General features: G+C 44.0%; 1 protein-coding gene across 2 annotated transcripts in view; it reads right to left on the bottom strand.

Annotated features, from left to right (window-relative positions):
• NEURL1 (neuralized E3 ubiquitin protein ligase 1) overlaps positions 1–15,539 on the bottom strand; it is a 170,891-nt gene that overhangs the window by 53,423 nt on the left and 101,929 nt on the right. For both annotated transcript variants that reach the window (XM_076338953.1, XM_076338954.1), the window contains exon 3: positions 10,941–11,262. In XM_076338953.1, coding sequence (XP_076195068.1) covers positions 10,941–11,262 — 322 coding nt within the window. The remainder of the gene's footprint in view (positions 1–10,940; positions 11,263–15,539) is intronic.

Below are 15,539 nucleotides of genomic sequence, written 5' to 3'. Positions count from 1 at the left end.
CACAGACCACTGGTTTTGACCTAGCAAGCCCTGCACAGAGCCCAGTAACAAGCATATGGCGAAGAAAAAGATCCAGCAAAGCCCTTCAGCACATGGCTGTCTTTAGGAATGTGAATTAACAGACTTACTCAAGCATATACCTGATTTCTGGCACACCAGATACCACTACATATGTGCAAGAGGTGGGTAAGGAGTTAACCGTCCTGTTGAATTCAGGCCCTGCAGCCTATGCAATCTTCTTTTCTGAGCAACTGAGAATGGGTAATCTGTCCAGTTGGAAACTACACACCTTTAAAAAAATGGTATTTTACTTCCCACTTGAATTTCTCCTCCATCAGCTTTCATCCATTAGCCTGCCCACATAGAGCACCATCTGCCTCACCACGAGATTGCTGCTTAGATTCTTTGGAGCTTATCTGTTTTTTATGGAGCATTGGTCTTTTAGTTCTCACATCCAAAACTGAAGCACTAGAAATTATCATACAAATAGTTATAATAGTGATTATGGCCTAAGACCAAATTATTTATGTATTTCTCTTGAGTGAGCCAATTAGGCTGAGTTGAAATTGCCAGTCCCTGCAGCTCCGCAGTGAAATTCTCCATCAGTTCAGTTTTCTTTCTGTTTCTAGCACTACCTTCAGCACGAGGCCAATTTCCTTCCACCTGGCCGAGCAGTGTTACAGTCGAGATCTGCAGACTCTATCATGTCAGGAACAAAGCAATAAAAAGTGTTTTGACAAATGCAGGCAACATTAAGGCTCATCTCAGACATGAGTATACTCCACTGTACGGAGTCATTGAATCTAGATCCAGCTAGAACCAGCCAGGCCTAAAACAGGAGCAGAAACCAACAGCACTGGTGTTTTTGTCAAAAAGATGCTTTCACATAAGCCATGCTGGGATAACAGAGTGGTCTGCTGATGCCTGTGAAAAGCTCAGGAGGGTGATGGCTGCTGCCCACAGACACCAAAGAGGGCAAAGAAAATCAACCAGAGAAACACCATAGCAGAATGAGGAGGAAATGCAAATGTCTATGGAAACACATTGATCAAATTGTCATCAGTCTCCTGGTTCAAGTAAACACTTACATGGCTCCGAGGTGCTGGAGTCCGGACTTGGGCGTGCAGCGAAAGAGGGAACACTCTGCATTAAAGATTTTGGAGGCTTCAGATCTTTCCATGCAAGTGGTGCTGTATTTATTGGCATGGTACCAGTGCAGGAATACGATTATTGGATTCTAAAGGCTTTTTCCCTGGAGTGGTCTTTATCCTCTTAAAAGAAGATAGAGCAATTAGGTTGTTTTTTTTTTTCCTGAAGAGAATTAATTGTCTGTGAAGGGTCACACCAGTGGCCAGATGCATCACAAGAGATTTTCATCTTCTTAAACACACCAGCCATAGCCAGTGACACAAGATTTCATTCAGTGGCCAGCAATCTGATTTATCAATCTTTTATCCCTAGCTACAGACTGAAAATTTACCAATCCCAAATAAGTTTAATTTCAAAATCCAATAGGAGCAGATGGAATGGAAATTTCTTTTAAAATATTTCTGTGAAGCCCTTTAACACTAAAATGATGCTGATGCATGAGAATCAAAACCTGTAAGTGACTGGACATACTGTTCTAGCCTATATACATGGAAATGCTTTTTATAAATTTTGCAAAGTTCTGCCGACAGTACCCTGCTATAATTCTCACAACAACAGGAAGAAGCACTTACCTAGTGCATGTCAGTACAAGGGATGATATTTTCACTAAATGCTACAACATAGGGAAAACATGTAATACTGTCAGAAGAACATATTATGAAAATGTGATTAAAAGAGTGTGATAGAAGAATGCAAGATCCAGATTTCCCTAAATGTCTGAGCAGGAGAGAGGAGCCCAGTGTCTCACAGAGCACAGCACCTTGCAGGATCAGCTGCACCATAAGCAGAGCTGATATAGCCTCTGCATCGAAATCAGGAGTTGATTCAACATAGGTCCTGTGTCTTGGAGAACAGAAGTAGTATCTCAGCATGACTAAAGATGAAAGGCAGGAGAAAATAACACTGCACTTGCAGAAATTTTTTCCAAGGAGGACCTAGAGATGCCGGTCATTGTCAGAGACAGGACAATGGGCCTTCAGTGACCCAGTGTGCGTGTCCCAAGCTAAGGCCAGGACTAGGAACAAGACTGCAGCAAGCTGAGGACAGAAGAAGAGTGGTGCAAGAGCAAGGGCTCACTCAGCCCCAGGCTCTGCCTCCAGCATGGGGCAAAGCAGATTTGCAGGGAAGAGCACACACACACATGGGGCAGCACAGGGATCCCTCCTCCATACACGTTCCCATTCTCTCCAACCCCTGTCACAGAGCATCAGTGACGCCTTTGCATTTGCCTGCCCTGGAAGCACCACTGAAAATTTTACTTTTAAGAAATTTTTTCATTTGACTCAATATATCCTCTGTCTAGACAACCCCAAAGTTGCACTGTACTGTTTGTACAGACACACAGTCATACGAATTGCGTGTTGTACACGTCAGAAAAGGATCACATACAGCTGGTGAACAGAGAGGCTATTTCTGCCTATGAAATCCAAACTAACTAATTTATTTGGCATAAATGAATAAATAGGTCATTCTAGCCCATGTATTGGCATCATGATTCAGTGTGAAACTTAATGTCTAAGGCCAGTTACTGGTAGCAAGTATCAGGCACGCTTTTACGCATCACATATGGACAATAACTTTTTGATGCAAGAATGCACCATAATTTAGCAACAGTTATATCGATAGCACGGTTTGGTGAGAATTTAACGCTGTGGCAGGCGGCACTGCATACTTGACTGGGCCAGGCATTGCTGCATCAGTCCATCAGTGCTGGGAGAGCAGCTTTAAGTGAGTGCAGACCTGAGTCACTAACGAAAGATCTTCTGAGTCTGCACAACCAGATGACACCACTTGCATTTGTGCCACCTTTCAGCCACTTGTGAACAGTTACACTCACACAGACCCCGAGAGGCTCATTTCTCCTGACAAGAGTACATGGAAGGAGGGGTCCTGGCTTGGATTGGCACAGGTTCCCTCAGTCAAAATGCTTTATTTTCTTTGGGACGGGCCAGGCAAGGTCTGGAGGAGCTTCTGCTGCTCAGTGCTTGGCCAAAGAGAAGTGACGGATGAGCAAAAACCAGGGGCTAGATTCTGCTCACAGTGTAAAACCAGACTGACCCCACAGGTGGCCGCAAGTTTAGGCTGGTACAGTACAGCAGAGTACACTGAGAGTGTACTGAGAGTACAGTAGGGCTACAGGTAAGGATTTCCAGACTTGAGCCCAGCAACAACGGTTCTGCTTATACAGCTTGGAAAACCAAACAGAGGCTTTGTAGTACAAAGCAATCTCATTTTTAGCTCTGTTGCTGATACGGATGGAAAAGCCAATTTAATTTTCTTAGAGGTGTCAAACTTTTTTAATAACCCAGACACCTACAGGGATAACGAAATCGTATCCTCTGCACGGTAAATTGCATATTCAGCAGCTCTGATACCAATTAGACATCGAAATGACGAAGTGCTATCTCACACCAGCAGAGACATACTGTACAGAGCCAGTGTTTAGTTTTATCATATAAGCAATGTTTAGCTGTCATCTGTCATACAGGCTTAGGGGAAAGGGCCTCCACGGCTGGAACAGCTGGAATTGCAAGATTAGCACAATAAATTGTTATACTTTTACCAGATCATCTACTCAGTTTACATCCAAAACTTACCTCCAACTGCCTGACACCAGAGTAAACGCGTTCTGTTTTTGTCAAGCTATAGCTTTATGAATGAAGAAGAATTAGCTTTCAGCATTACAGCCCAAGGTTTGTACAGTTTAAACTATTTTGGTGAATATTTTGGAGACAGGTATTAAGAAAGCTGCAAAGATTAAGTCCCTGTACCAACATATTCTCTCTACCCTTCTTTTTAAAGACACTTATTACTTAAAGAATTATAATAGGAACCATACTAGACAAACTAAGGAAAATACAATTATATATGGCATTAGTATCAGTTAAGAAAATGTATTTTTTTAAAAAACAACATAGATACCTTATCCTAATGGTTTAAATCAAAACGCCAAAATCTTTGCTAACATAAGGAAGTCTCTGAAATGTTTCTCAAAAGAATATACTGCTCCATTAGTGGTGTGTTATTATTCCCTAAGGCCCTGTCTATACAAGAAACTTCTGTAACTAACTACAGCTGTGTAATAAATTCAGTATATATTCAATTATTCCAGTAGTTTGTACCCTTAGTAGAAGTAAAAGACGGTCAAAGCCCTTTTAATTGGAATCCCTGTTTCCAGACTACAGGTTCCACACTTCTGCTAAAAAATAACAACACTTAGCAAAGGCAAGATAAACTTCTTTATTTTTATCTCCTTAAAGCAACAGCCAAATCAATCATCAGAACAGATATTTAATTGAAGGCATTTTTTTTTTTTTAACACAGGGGCCTATCTTTGCAGTGTCAGCATCTGAACTACAGCGTACACATACCCATAATGTAAACACCACTTAGAATTGTCAGAGTTTTCATATTTCCTTGGGCTTTTATGGGCAACATGGAAAATATTGTTATATAGCCCTTCTTGCCTGTGTTAGGAACAATATATCAGCTTACCAGAACTGAAGGAACTTTATAAAGCACAGAATTTATTTTTCCACTGGTCATTCTGTCTTGTTACAGTCTTCATTTTTCTCAGTCTGGGCAATAATAGTCAGACTCATCCCTCTTAAGTTTATTCCTACCAGGTTCACTTGCAGGCCCTCCTGACGCCGACGCAGATACAATTTTGGATCATGTACATATCCCCAACAGCATATTATGCGCCAGATTTTGTCCTTTCTGTTCACCCGCAGTAATGCTTTAGCTCCACAAGCACTCCTGCTAAGGCAAAGGTGGTTCAGGTGAAGCAACAGGTACACCGACGAGCAACACTGATAAAATATATGTAACGCACACAGCATGTGTGCAATTTCATAATTCAACACCTCATCGAGACTCAGTGAAGTCTGAAATGCTGATTCCTCGGAGACCTTTTTTTACTTGGCATCTGGCTGTTCTGACTTACTCGGTATTTGCCATTCAACTGCACAGCCCGAAACCCCCAGCGCTGCCAGCGCAGGCAGCGAGCGGGAGGGCAGGGCAGGGCAGGGCAGGGCAGGGCCGGGGAGATGCTGCCTTCCCGCCCCGGGTCAGGCGGGGCCGGGGGCAGATGCCAGCCCAGGTTCATGGGCACAAATTCTCTGCTGTTTACAATCAAATGCAAAGAGAAGGAAAAAAAGCCACTGCGTTCACGAGGCCAAGATGAGCTCTGGCTTGCTTGAAAGCGCTGTCTCCGGCAGCATCGCAAGCAAGACAGACCGACCGACCTGGAGGACAGACAAACCTTCAGGCACAAGGAGCTGTCTTTGGGCTGTGGGCTAACTTTTGGGTACTTAACGCATCTGGAAAAATATGTCCCTCCAGAGGTGCTAAGGCAAAGCAGGGATTAATTAAAATGGCAAGAGATGAGTTATTTATTAGCAAGAGATGAGTTATTTATTAATCTGTTTTCACATTTTTAGCCATGTTAGAGAGCTTCCTGCAGCTGCCATAGAGACAACAGCTACAGACAATAAAACTTTATGAGCAATTTAAATTCTCTCTCCCCTTAGGAGATGCGGAAAAACAATGACAACTGACTGTTTGCAGGTTGTGTATATCTTGCCTTCATTAAGTAGGACTCTGTTTAAACACGTATTATTCTTTTCCATCAGATAGTCACAGACTTCCACAGAGAGGGTAAATAGTTTATAGCTTCCACTTTCAACAATACACTATAAAAATACACTGCAGTCATATTTGATTATCCCATTTTGTTTAGTGCGAAGCACCCTCAGCAGATCAGTCTGCTTATTTGCATGTGTCAGAATAGCAACAGAAATGGATTCCCGTGGGCAATGGAAAGTAAGTTTTGCACTTGGAAAATAAAATAGTAATAACTACATGGTAAAATTGCAGATGCGTGTGATAAATTAGATTGATCATCAATCTTATACCATTCACACCTGAAATTTGCCCATAAATCCACCTCATTTGGGGCTTATTTAATGTTTCTTCTAGAGGTGCCCTGGAGCTAGAGATTCAATTTACCTAAGAACTGATGGGTAAAGAAAGAAAAACACGTTTCCTTCCCTACAAAATGTGCAACTTCCTTGTCAAACATACACTAGCTTGAGTCCCGAGATGGGTACATTTCCATCCATGATCAGTTCCTATTTTGACTTTCGATACTTTGAAAACATGAAGCAATAAGAAGCTAGGAAGGGGATCTGGAGAAAGAAAAGGTTTCCCAAATATCTAATATAATATACAGCACTGCCAGTTAATTCTACTAGAATCTGTATACGTATTTATGACTGAAGTATATATTTATACTGTTTCTACTTCAGGTAAATTTAATACATGTGCATTTAAAATTTTCCCAGTTTGCAAGGTCTTACTAGTTTTTCACGTATTTTATCTTTCCAAGAGGTGGGGAAGCTTTGCTTTCAACAGGTGCCTCTCAGGGTGCCAATCTAAATACAACTATCCTTGGTTTTCCAAGTCTGTGCTGGTAAAAGACTAAGACTACCTTGAAATACTACATAAATGAAAATACAGATGGATGGGAGAAGAGTGTGAATGGAGTAATAAACAATAAAGGGGATTGGTTGCTGACCATACCAGTAACAAATGGGACTAAGGAAAATGAGCAGATCGTTCCTCACGTCACCGCACTGGAAATACAGGGCAGGGGCGATATGCTGAAATCATAATTTCTTTGCAGTCCCATTTTTTCATACTTTTAGAGCATATTTGTCACGCTTTGAAAGAAAAGACACTAGATGCTTGGACTAGATGATCTTCATAGGTCCTTTCCAATCTCAACCATTCTGTGATCCTACACTACAGTATCACTGCCAAAAAAATGGGGCAATTTTCAAAAAGGCTCCATACAGCGGGTAAACCTGGAATTCCCCACCAAAAGGTTCAGGAAAATGCTAAAGACACGCATTATGCTTTAACTCACACATCACTGAGGAAAGCTGCCACCCTTGCTGTCCAGCAGTGAGTCCATAGAAAGTGTGCATGAATGTTTCTTAGTCTATGCCAGGCTCACTAGCCAAGTGCTTGAAAGAAGCAGGCTAATGTGAGACACCACCATTTGGTTCCCATGAGCTGCCATCCTTCCTCCAAGGCTCTGAAGACCCCAGGATTTAAATAGCTGGTCCTTTCCTTTTCTTTTTTGATGCTTTATCATAGCAGCAAGGCAGCAGATTGCTTATATTCCATTTTTCTCGGACTCTTTTTAAAGTGTGAATGAGCATGTGCGTATATTGAAGTGATAACATAAGGCTAAGACACATTTCTAGTAAATATTACTTTAAATTATCCTGGAATGTAAAAGTGCACTTGTGTAAAACTAGCTGCCCAAAAAGGGAAGCAGAGCTGTAAACCATCCTGCCTACAAGTTGAGCATGTCGGCTGGAGAGTCACTGTATAAGGGCATGTTTACAGGTCACTTAAGCCTGCATCTATGCTAAAACTCATGCCCTAAAACACAGAACATGCATGCACTCAGTTGCAACCACCTCTCCTATGCCAGCCTTTACATTGTGGCAGGAAAGCAGCTGAGACCTTGTGGTCAGAAGAGCACCAGATTCCAGGGTGAATTTAAGCCTTTTCATCTCTATAACGTGGGTAGAGGTGAGGAGAGCAAGGAGTGACCTCCCACCTGTGACCTAGCGTGTGAGCACTGTGAACCGCATCACTGAAGCCACCTTCAGGGTGGGTTTAAGCCAGACTCTCATTTTGACTCACTCCAGCAGTGACAGCCAAGACGTGGTCCAAACTCAGTTCCTCACCTCCCCTCGGCTGAGATGCAGTGGACCATGCAAGACATTTTTACCTGTTTCAGAACAAAATCAAGTGGGCAAAGAAGCTGCTTAAAAGGGCTCTGCTTCTGAACGCACAGCAAGGGCAGTTGGACCCAGGAACACTGCAACAGCCACATAAACCTGTGCATTGCCAGCAGTAATGGCACGTGTGTAATTATCAGTAAGGTTGATGCTACAGGTAAAGCCATAAGCAGAAGGAAATGAAAAATTAAGATACAAACCAGCTGCTTCTCTTTCATCCACAGGCGCAATTTAGTGATGCTGGAGTGTTGCGCGATGCCTGCGACGCTGATAGAGAGGAAGGCAGGACTGAGCTGGGCAACAAGGCTGATGGCATCCCTGAATTGGGTGACACTGCTGTACAACCTCTGGCAAATCATTTAACTCTCCCAGGCTTTGGGCCCCCTTTTGTTCAAGTCTCTCTTTATTAAATCTGTAAGACAGGAACAGTGTCACTAGACTTGGTCATTGCCCTGATTTACTGGGTCCCTAATTTTGGCTGGAACTGCTACTGTAATGCAGATAAGCGAAACAAAAATGTTAAGTTTTGGAAGTTGTGACTTTTGGGGACATAAATGCACACTGTGCATTCCCCTGCAGAGCTGGGATCTTGCAGTGACACAAGGCTTACTGCTGCATGACTTTCCTTCAGGCAAATCTGATTTTGGAAGTGAAGTTACATTATTGGGAGTAGGGAGGAAATAATTCTGCGATAAACAGAAAGACAGCCACCAGAAATGGTAAAGCTTTTGGTCAGATTCTTGGGTGAATACACATAAAAGCAAATGGAGGCAGCACAGAGTAGCAGTATGACCCTGCAACCCTACAGTCATTGGGAAAATAGTGAGGCTCAAGAACAAGGAACATGTTTGGGGTTGGGGGGGAATAAATCACTGAACTGGAATCTGAAGTGCTAGGCTCTTCTGTTCAACATACCACTCCAGCATCCCCAGCCTCCATCAGATGCCCTGCATGCCATACCAGGGTGAATTCGACCATATGTTTGTAGCTAAGCTATGAAATTAATTTGTCAAGTCCTGGGAGTTTTTGGCAAGTTGTCCTGTACTGTATGTGTGGTCTGCCACACTAAAACAGGCGTGCAGAGTGTTGCAGTGGGTATGTCTATAGGATCCAGAGGCAACACAGCCGATGATTTCCCTGCTCTGACTTTTAGTGCTTTGTGATAATGAATGGAGATAGAGAAGACTCAAGTCGAAGATGTTTCGGCACAGTTGCTAGGCTTAAAGCCTGCTGAAGGCTGCTGGAACGAGCTATAAATACATATCTGAGCTCCACGCCAACTGTGTAAACTCAGAAGCTGCCTGCTTCATTCAGGGACTTTATACCCACCAGAAAGTCCGGAGCCTGTTAGACTAGAGGCAAGTCAGTGGCTGGCAAGAGTCACATTTTCCTTGTGAAAGGGGATGTGGAAGATGCTAGGACAATGCAGGGGCGGATGACGGATAAGAAATGATTTCTTGGGTGTTTTGAAAGGAAACACATAATCCAGAGTTATGGGCCCTCATTAATCAGGCGGAGAAGTCCTGAGGTGCCAAATATCGCAAGAACAGCCGGAGGACTTGGAGTCATTTGTAAGCTTTTCCTAACTGAACCCTTGGCATGACATTTGCCCAAATTCTAGATCCCAATTCAAATATCACCACCTTGGCCTACGAACAGTTGCTTAGTGGCTCTGATTCAAGCTGATTCACAACAAAAGATAAATCTTTCTGCTCCTAAAAGAAAGCAAAAAGCTGCCGAGAAATTCTTTAACTCCTCTGCCTTATGCAATCTTGGGCCGGTAGTTTTTGCAGCAAGAAGAGGTCAGTCCCCATTTCTTCACCTCCTGAACACACATCCCTCTTCCCTGCCGTGTAGGTTGCTGTGGGCAGTCCTGCCACCATATTTTTTAATACAGCAAGCAGTGCAGAAAGGAGGCAGAACTGTCAGAAAGAGGCTTCATTAAAGTTTTTGATACATAGCATGAAGATGTCATTTTAACAGAGATTATGAGGCTGCATGACAGGAAAATGCCAGGATCTCTCTCAGCCTAGCAAGATCATCTCATCTTCAGAAGGAACTTCAGATCATGAAGGTCCCATGCGGGTACCATCTAACCTTTTCCATGGTGAAAACAAGACCCATGAAACTACTGTTACATGGAGAAGTGCTGTGATTTGCCCCCCTGTGACAATGCAAAGCCAATTCTAAGGCTGCATGCCGACACCTCTGGTCCCCCAGCAACCTAGCTGCCCCTTAAGTTGGGTCCTTGGAGATTCTTTTCAGTTCTTCTAAGATGTATAAACTCAAATAGCCCAAACCTTCACAGCTTGCACATTTGGGACTAGATTGAGTCCTCATGAATGCCAAACTATCTCCATTTCAGCTGAGGATGGCAGAAGACACAGGCATTCAGCACTCCTCACCCTCCAACCCCAACTGTATATCCAACCTTCAAGGCTCCAGAGGATGCATCAAACTCCTCTGTGAAAGCAACATCCTGGCAAAACCAGCTGCAGCTTCTCCCAGGTAATTTGGAAGATATCCATGTTTCAAATCTGTCCGCTAAACCAGCCAGAAAATCATAATAGTGCCATCCAGGAAGGATTTTATCCATAACACATAAAATGCATTTCCCCACTTTGGCATGGGGAAAGCAGCAGATGACAGAAAAGAAAGTTTTACAAGGTATATGCCATACTCCAGACTATGGTCTGATAGAGCAATACCTCTGAGCAGAAATCCACTTATTTGCAGATGGCTTCTAGTGCTATACTGTAGTGGTTGTTCCCCACCTCCCACTCGTATTATATTTACGTGCTAAGTTTCAAACACACACTGATCCAGTATGAGGTCGTGAGATGCTCTGGGGAGGAAGAACGGCTGTTTCCCTGAGCCTGTCCCAGCACAGCGAGGGGGACAGGCAGCATCAGGCTGGCCCTTCACCAGGGACAGCTCAGCATCACCCCTGCACATTTGGACCCAGGTACTCACCTAAGAGCTGCACTCCACGGGTAAGTCCGTAGACGTCGATCAAAGCCCAGAGGGGCTCTGCCGTCCTCACCCCGCTGAAGAAAAGCATCGCAGCGGAGTCATTCACCCGATAGAAAACCCGTCCCTTCTTGTCCACCCAGAAGGCTATGATGTTTCCCTCGTTCGCAAACTCTTCTGGCAGAGCCTTGGCCCAAAAACCGCTTTGGGAAACCAAGTCAGGGCATGCATACTTCGGCAGAGTGTCAGGGTTAATCCTCGATGGATCCTTGGAAGTAAACCCAAGTCGAAGAGCCCCACTCCAGCAACACTGCTTTTTAGTGATCTGCAAAGATAACAGCAGCAATAACAGTGTTTGGCACTTGAACATCTACTTACACACTACAGGCTCTATGCCATCAAGCACCAACGGCAACCGCGCAGATGAGCCCACTAGATTTAGGAAACATTTTACCCACCAAACACCGCTGCAGCTTTTTCAGCTGCAAGCAGCAATGCTGCACACTTAGGATACAATGCACATATCAAAAAAAAAATCAAATTAAATCTATGCGGAGAGGTGAAATGTAATTACAGCTGCATGATGACTCACTTCTATTTCTAGGGTAATTCATTTTGGCCTAAGAATCATCCTCTCGCAAAATGTGCCAAAAATGGTCATAAGAGCTTTTATCTCAGCACCTGCAGCAGGAGAGCTCTTCCCCTGTGGTGCTCAGATGATGGGGTCTCTTGTGACCTGAGGGAAAAGCACTGGCTCCAGAATCACAGTCACCACCGTAGGGTTTTCTGGGTTTCCCAGCCAAGTAAAAGACAGTCTTACCCCTGTTTAGCTTGTCAGATTGGATGAAATCACAGCCTTGCAGCAGAGAACTTGTGTGTGGGAAAGCACAATTTAAAGTATTTAACTATATTAAATACACAATTAGGAGGCAACAATAGATGTTGTCTTATGATTGGGGAAAACCTATTTATTTCAGCTGTGAGCGGTGTTTTTCAAGATATGTTGTGCACATCTACACCCCATCTGTCAGTATGCGGTTACTCAGCGTGTCTGGGGTCAGGAACATCCACTATAGTTTTCGGGATGGTGCATGTGTCATATCCACCCTCCTGCACCTGAGAGACAGCAGGACAAAGGATCACAGATGCCTCCAGAGTCATCAGCTTCTTCTCACATGAAGTGAGCCCTGGACTGAAGGGGATCTGAGGGGAGCAGGCAGCAGGTCCTAAACACGTGCAGCACATCCAAAACACCACCCAGTTACAAGATCTTTTTCTTCCCATGGAAGCAGGGAGTCTTCCAGGGTTAGTATGGTCCCCAGATGGAGATGATGCCCTTGGAGAATTTTTTCTCTCATTTTGTTGTTTGAGTATGAACCTGCTGGGAATTGTTACTCTCAAAGGGATTCAGCCTGTCAGCATCCAGACTATGAAATGAAAGATCTAAGGATGATGGATCCAATCCTGATGTAGGGCCAGGACAGTTCCTGCAAGCCAGTTGACACATAATTGGTGTTTCTATTCATGCACTGAACCTGCAGCAAACATGAGAGCACTTGAGGTAGCCCTCTTCCATCAAAGCCTTGGCAGCCTCAAGCAATTTCACTCTTGGCTGCAGGACACCTACCAGATGTCACACACAACTTGCTACCTTACTGTAATTTCTTGCTCTGCCAAAGTGCTAATGGCTCGGACGAGTAGCAATGCCAGAGACTCAACTGTCCAGGACTGCAGGACTTTGTCCTCAAAAGCCTGGCAGCAGCCTCTCGTGTCCCAGCTTGGAAGCACAAGACTTTCACCAAGGGATTCTCCAAGACATTTTCTTTGGACTTCTGAATTCTCTTCTAATCACATTTGTAAATATTGCATTTTTCTTTCACATGGTCCTCTCCAAGGCAAATCTGGAACGTGCGCCCTTGGGGACACAACAATCTCACAACAAAGACATTGTTCAAAGCCTAGAGATTTCTGTTTTATAATTAAAGTATCAGAGAAAATAACTCAGAGCCTCACAAGAAGTTATCAACAGACACTTGATAACTGTTAACCAGTTATCAACCCAGTTAAGCGAGTGCTGCTCTTTATCCCTACTCAGTCCAGCCAAGCACCTAAACTGTTTACATGAAACACTTGAGCACTGACCTCAGTCCCAGGAACCATGGGAAGCTCCTGCTTGCGGGATGGACACTGAGGTGGTACTAAAAAGGACTGGAGCAGATTTGCTACTTTATACGCCTGGCCAGGATGGGATGGGATCATGCATGTCCCCAGTGGAAGGGGGGTGGATGGGGCGTGCATGTGACAAAATGGGGAATATACATACACTCCAAGAAGCAGCCTGGATTATTTATTGCAGCAAATTTACTGCAAGCCCTAAAAGCTTTTGGGTCTGAGATAAATATGGCCTCATTGTTATTTGTACAATTTACTCTTTCACAGTCTCTTGCCAATACGTCACAGCAATCACAGGCCGCATGAAGTAAATATTCATATGGTAATCGAGACTGCACATGTTCCATGTATTAATCAGCACCTATAAACAGTTCCCAATACAGTCTGACCACAGGCAAACTAATATCCAAATTAAAATCTAGTATAAAGCCTGCCAAGAATTAGACACAGCTGGACAAAGGGTATGCAGTTTTGCTAAAAAAGGCAATGGTTAATGACGGACAAAATTCTCTCTTCAGCAGCCACTGCTAGCCAAAAAGCTTGGGAGGTCCACCGGGTACTAGAAGGGGAGGAAAAGATACAATCTACATCCAAACTGCTAAGCCATGGCTGCTTCCACAGATTCAGGCTCCTGCTCTTTACTGCCTTGTGCCTTGTGTCACCCTTGACAACATCACTCCGCTCCCTAGCAGTGCCCTGAATTACACGGAAGAAACCATACTGGGAGGTATATCTCAGAGGCAAAGAAAGAGGAAATCTGTCTGCTTGATGGCATTCCCAAAGCTGCAAAGAAATCTCAGAAAAAAACCCAAGATACAACATCTAATGAACAGAATGAAATCTCTTGACTTCTTTCCTCTAGTTTTCCAAAGGGAGTTTAGACTTTATAGGACCTCAATGATTGGGTTCATGGCTAGTCTTTAGCTGGTAAGAAGGTTTAAGATGCCGTTTTCCACAGGCACACACAATAACAAGGCAACTGCAGGATGGACTTATCAGAAAAGCAAAGATGTTTTCACATTTCCATCCATCCCTGGAGTACAAGTGCTGCTGAAGCCTGTTGATTACTCCCATGAGACCTTCCCATTGGACTCAGCAGGAGCTCTGCTCGTAAATCCCTTGTGCAGATTTGCATGCATATTCTTCACATCTGTTATGCAAGCTAAAATATACAGCGATAAACAAGTGTGAATTTCTACAGATAGCTACATTGTTTCAGAATGAGGAAGAAATAACCCAGAACCTTTGTCTAAACCACTAAACCCACTCAAATCTTTGATGGTGTTTTCAAAAACTAAATGCTGCTTTCATCTCCTCCCAAATAATTTTTTGCAGTTGTTTGTCCAAACCGCTGGCCAACATGGAAAAAAATCCCATTAGGCAATGTGAGGGCGTCCTGCTGGGTTTCTAGCCTGAATGGAAGCAGTAAGAGCTCCACAGGAAACATAACAAACCTGTAGGAGGGATTTTCTACCTATGGGCCTGAGCCTGAAATCACTGAAATCTCTGTATTTTCAAAAGGAGGCATATTCCTTGTTTCTTGCTCCTTTGCTGGCTGTAAGGGAAGAGGCAGGGAAGGCTGTTACGCTGCTGTAGGTCCCAGCGCTCTGGGACCTCTAGCAATGGGCAACAGCAGGATCATTCAGACTCAGTAGCTATATGCAGATAAACCTCCTGGAAAGCTCCTTGTGCGTAAATGAAGGATTTGCAGGCAGATCTTTCATGCGTGCCATGAACTAAAGTTGCCAAAGAAGATGACCTACTTTGTGCCAATGAAAGGCATGAAATCAGCTAAGAACGGAAAAATGCAGTCCCACAAACTAGAAGGCATAAAGACTGGAAAATATCTGTGGATGAAGTTTAAAGGGCCCCAAGCTCCTTCAAGGTGCTGAGAGCCTAAAAAGTGCTTCAGTTCCTAAGGGGACTGATGAATTTCTTCATCGGGAAGCAGCTCCCGGTGCACATGGAGGCATGCTATCTTAGAGGAGCTGAACTTCCCACACCAGCTGCAGCACAAGGGGTACCAACTCCATCCTCCCGGCTACCACAGACAGAAAGGAAGTGAAATCAGCCTCTGCCAGCAAGAAAAACGCGATGCCTGCAATGTTCTCTCCTCTGACCTTAATGCTATCAGGCGACTGATTCAACAAAGCAGTCAGCAGACCACCGGAAAGATCCTTTTCTTAGACAGCAACTGTGACCGCACTGACTGCTCCTTTCATCCTTTCAGCCAAACCCTTTTATCTTCCCTGCCAAGCACACGAGCAAGCACCTGCACTTGCAGGTCCTTTTCACCTCTTATCTGTTGGCTGTGGAGAGGCTGACTCCCACCTCCATGAGACCAGCCCTCATTGCTGCCTTGTTTACAGGAAGAAAAGTGCTCCTCGTGGAACTGAACGTGTTAACAAACTCCGCACCCTCCCTCAGCCC

Source organism: Aptenodytes patagonicus, chromosome 5 (assembly GCF_965638725.1).
Source record: "Aptenodytes patagonicus chromosome 5, bAptPat1.pri.cur, whole genome shotgun sequence".
Taxonomy (NCBI): Eukaryota; Metazoa; Chordata; class Aves; order Sphenisciformes; family Spheniscidae; genus Aptenodytes; species Aptenodytes patagonicus.
This window is presented reverse-complemented; position numbering and strand designations above follow the sequence as displayed.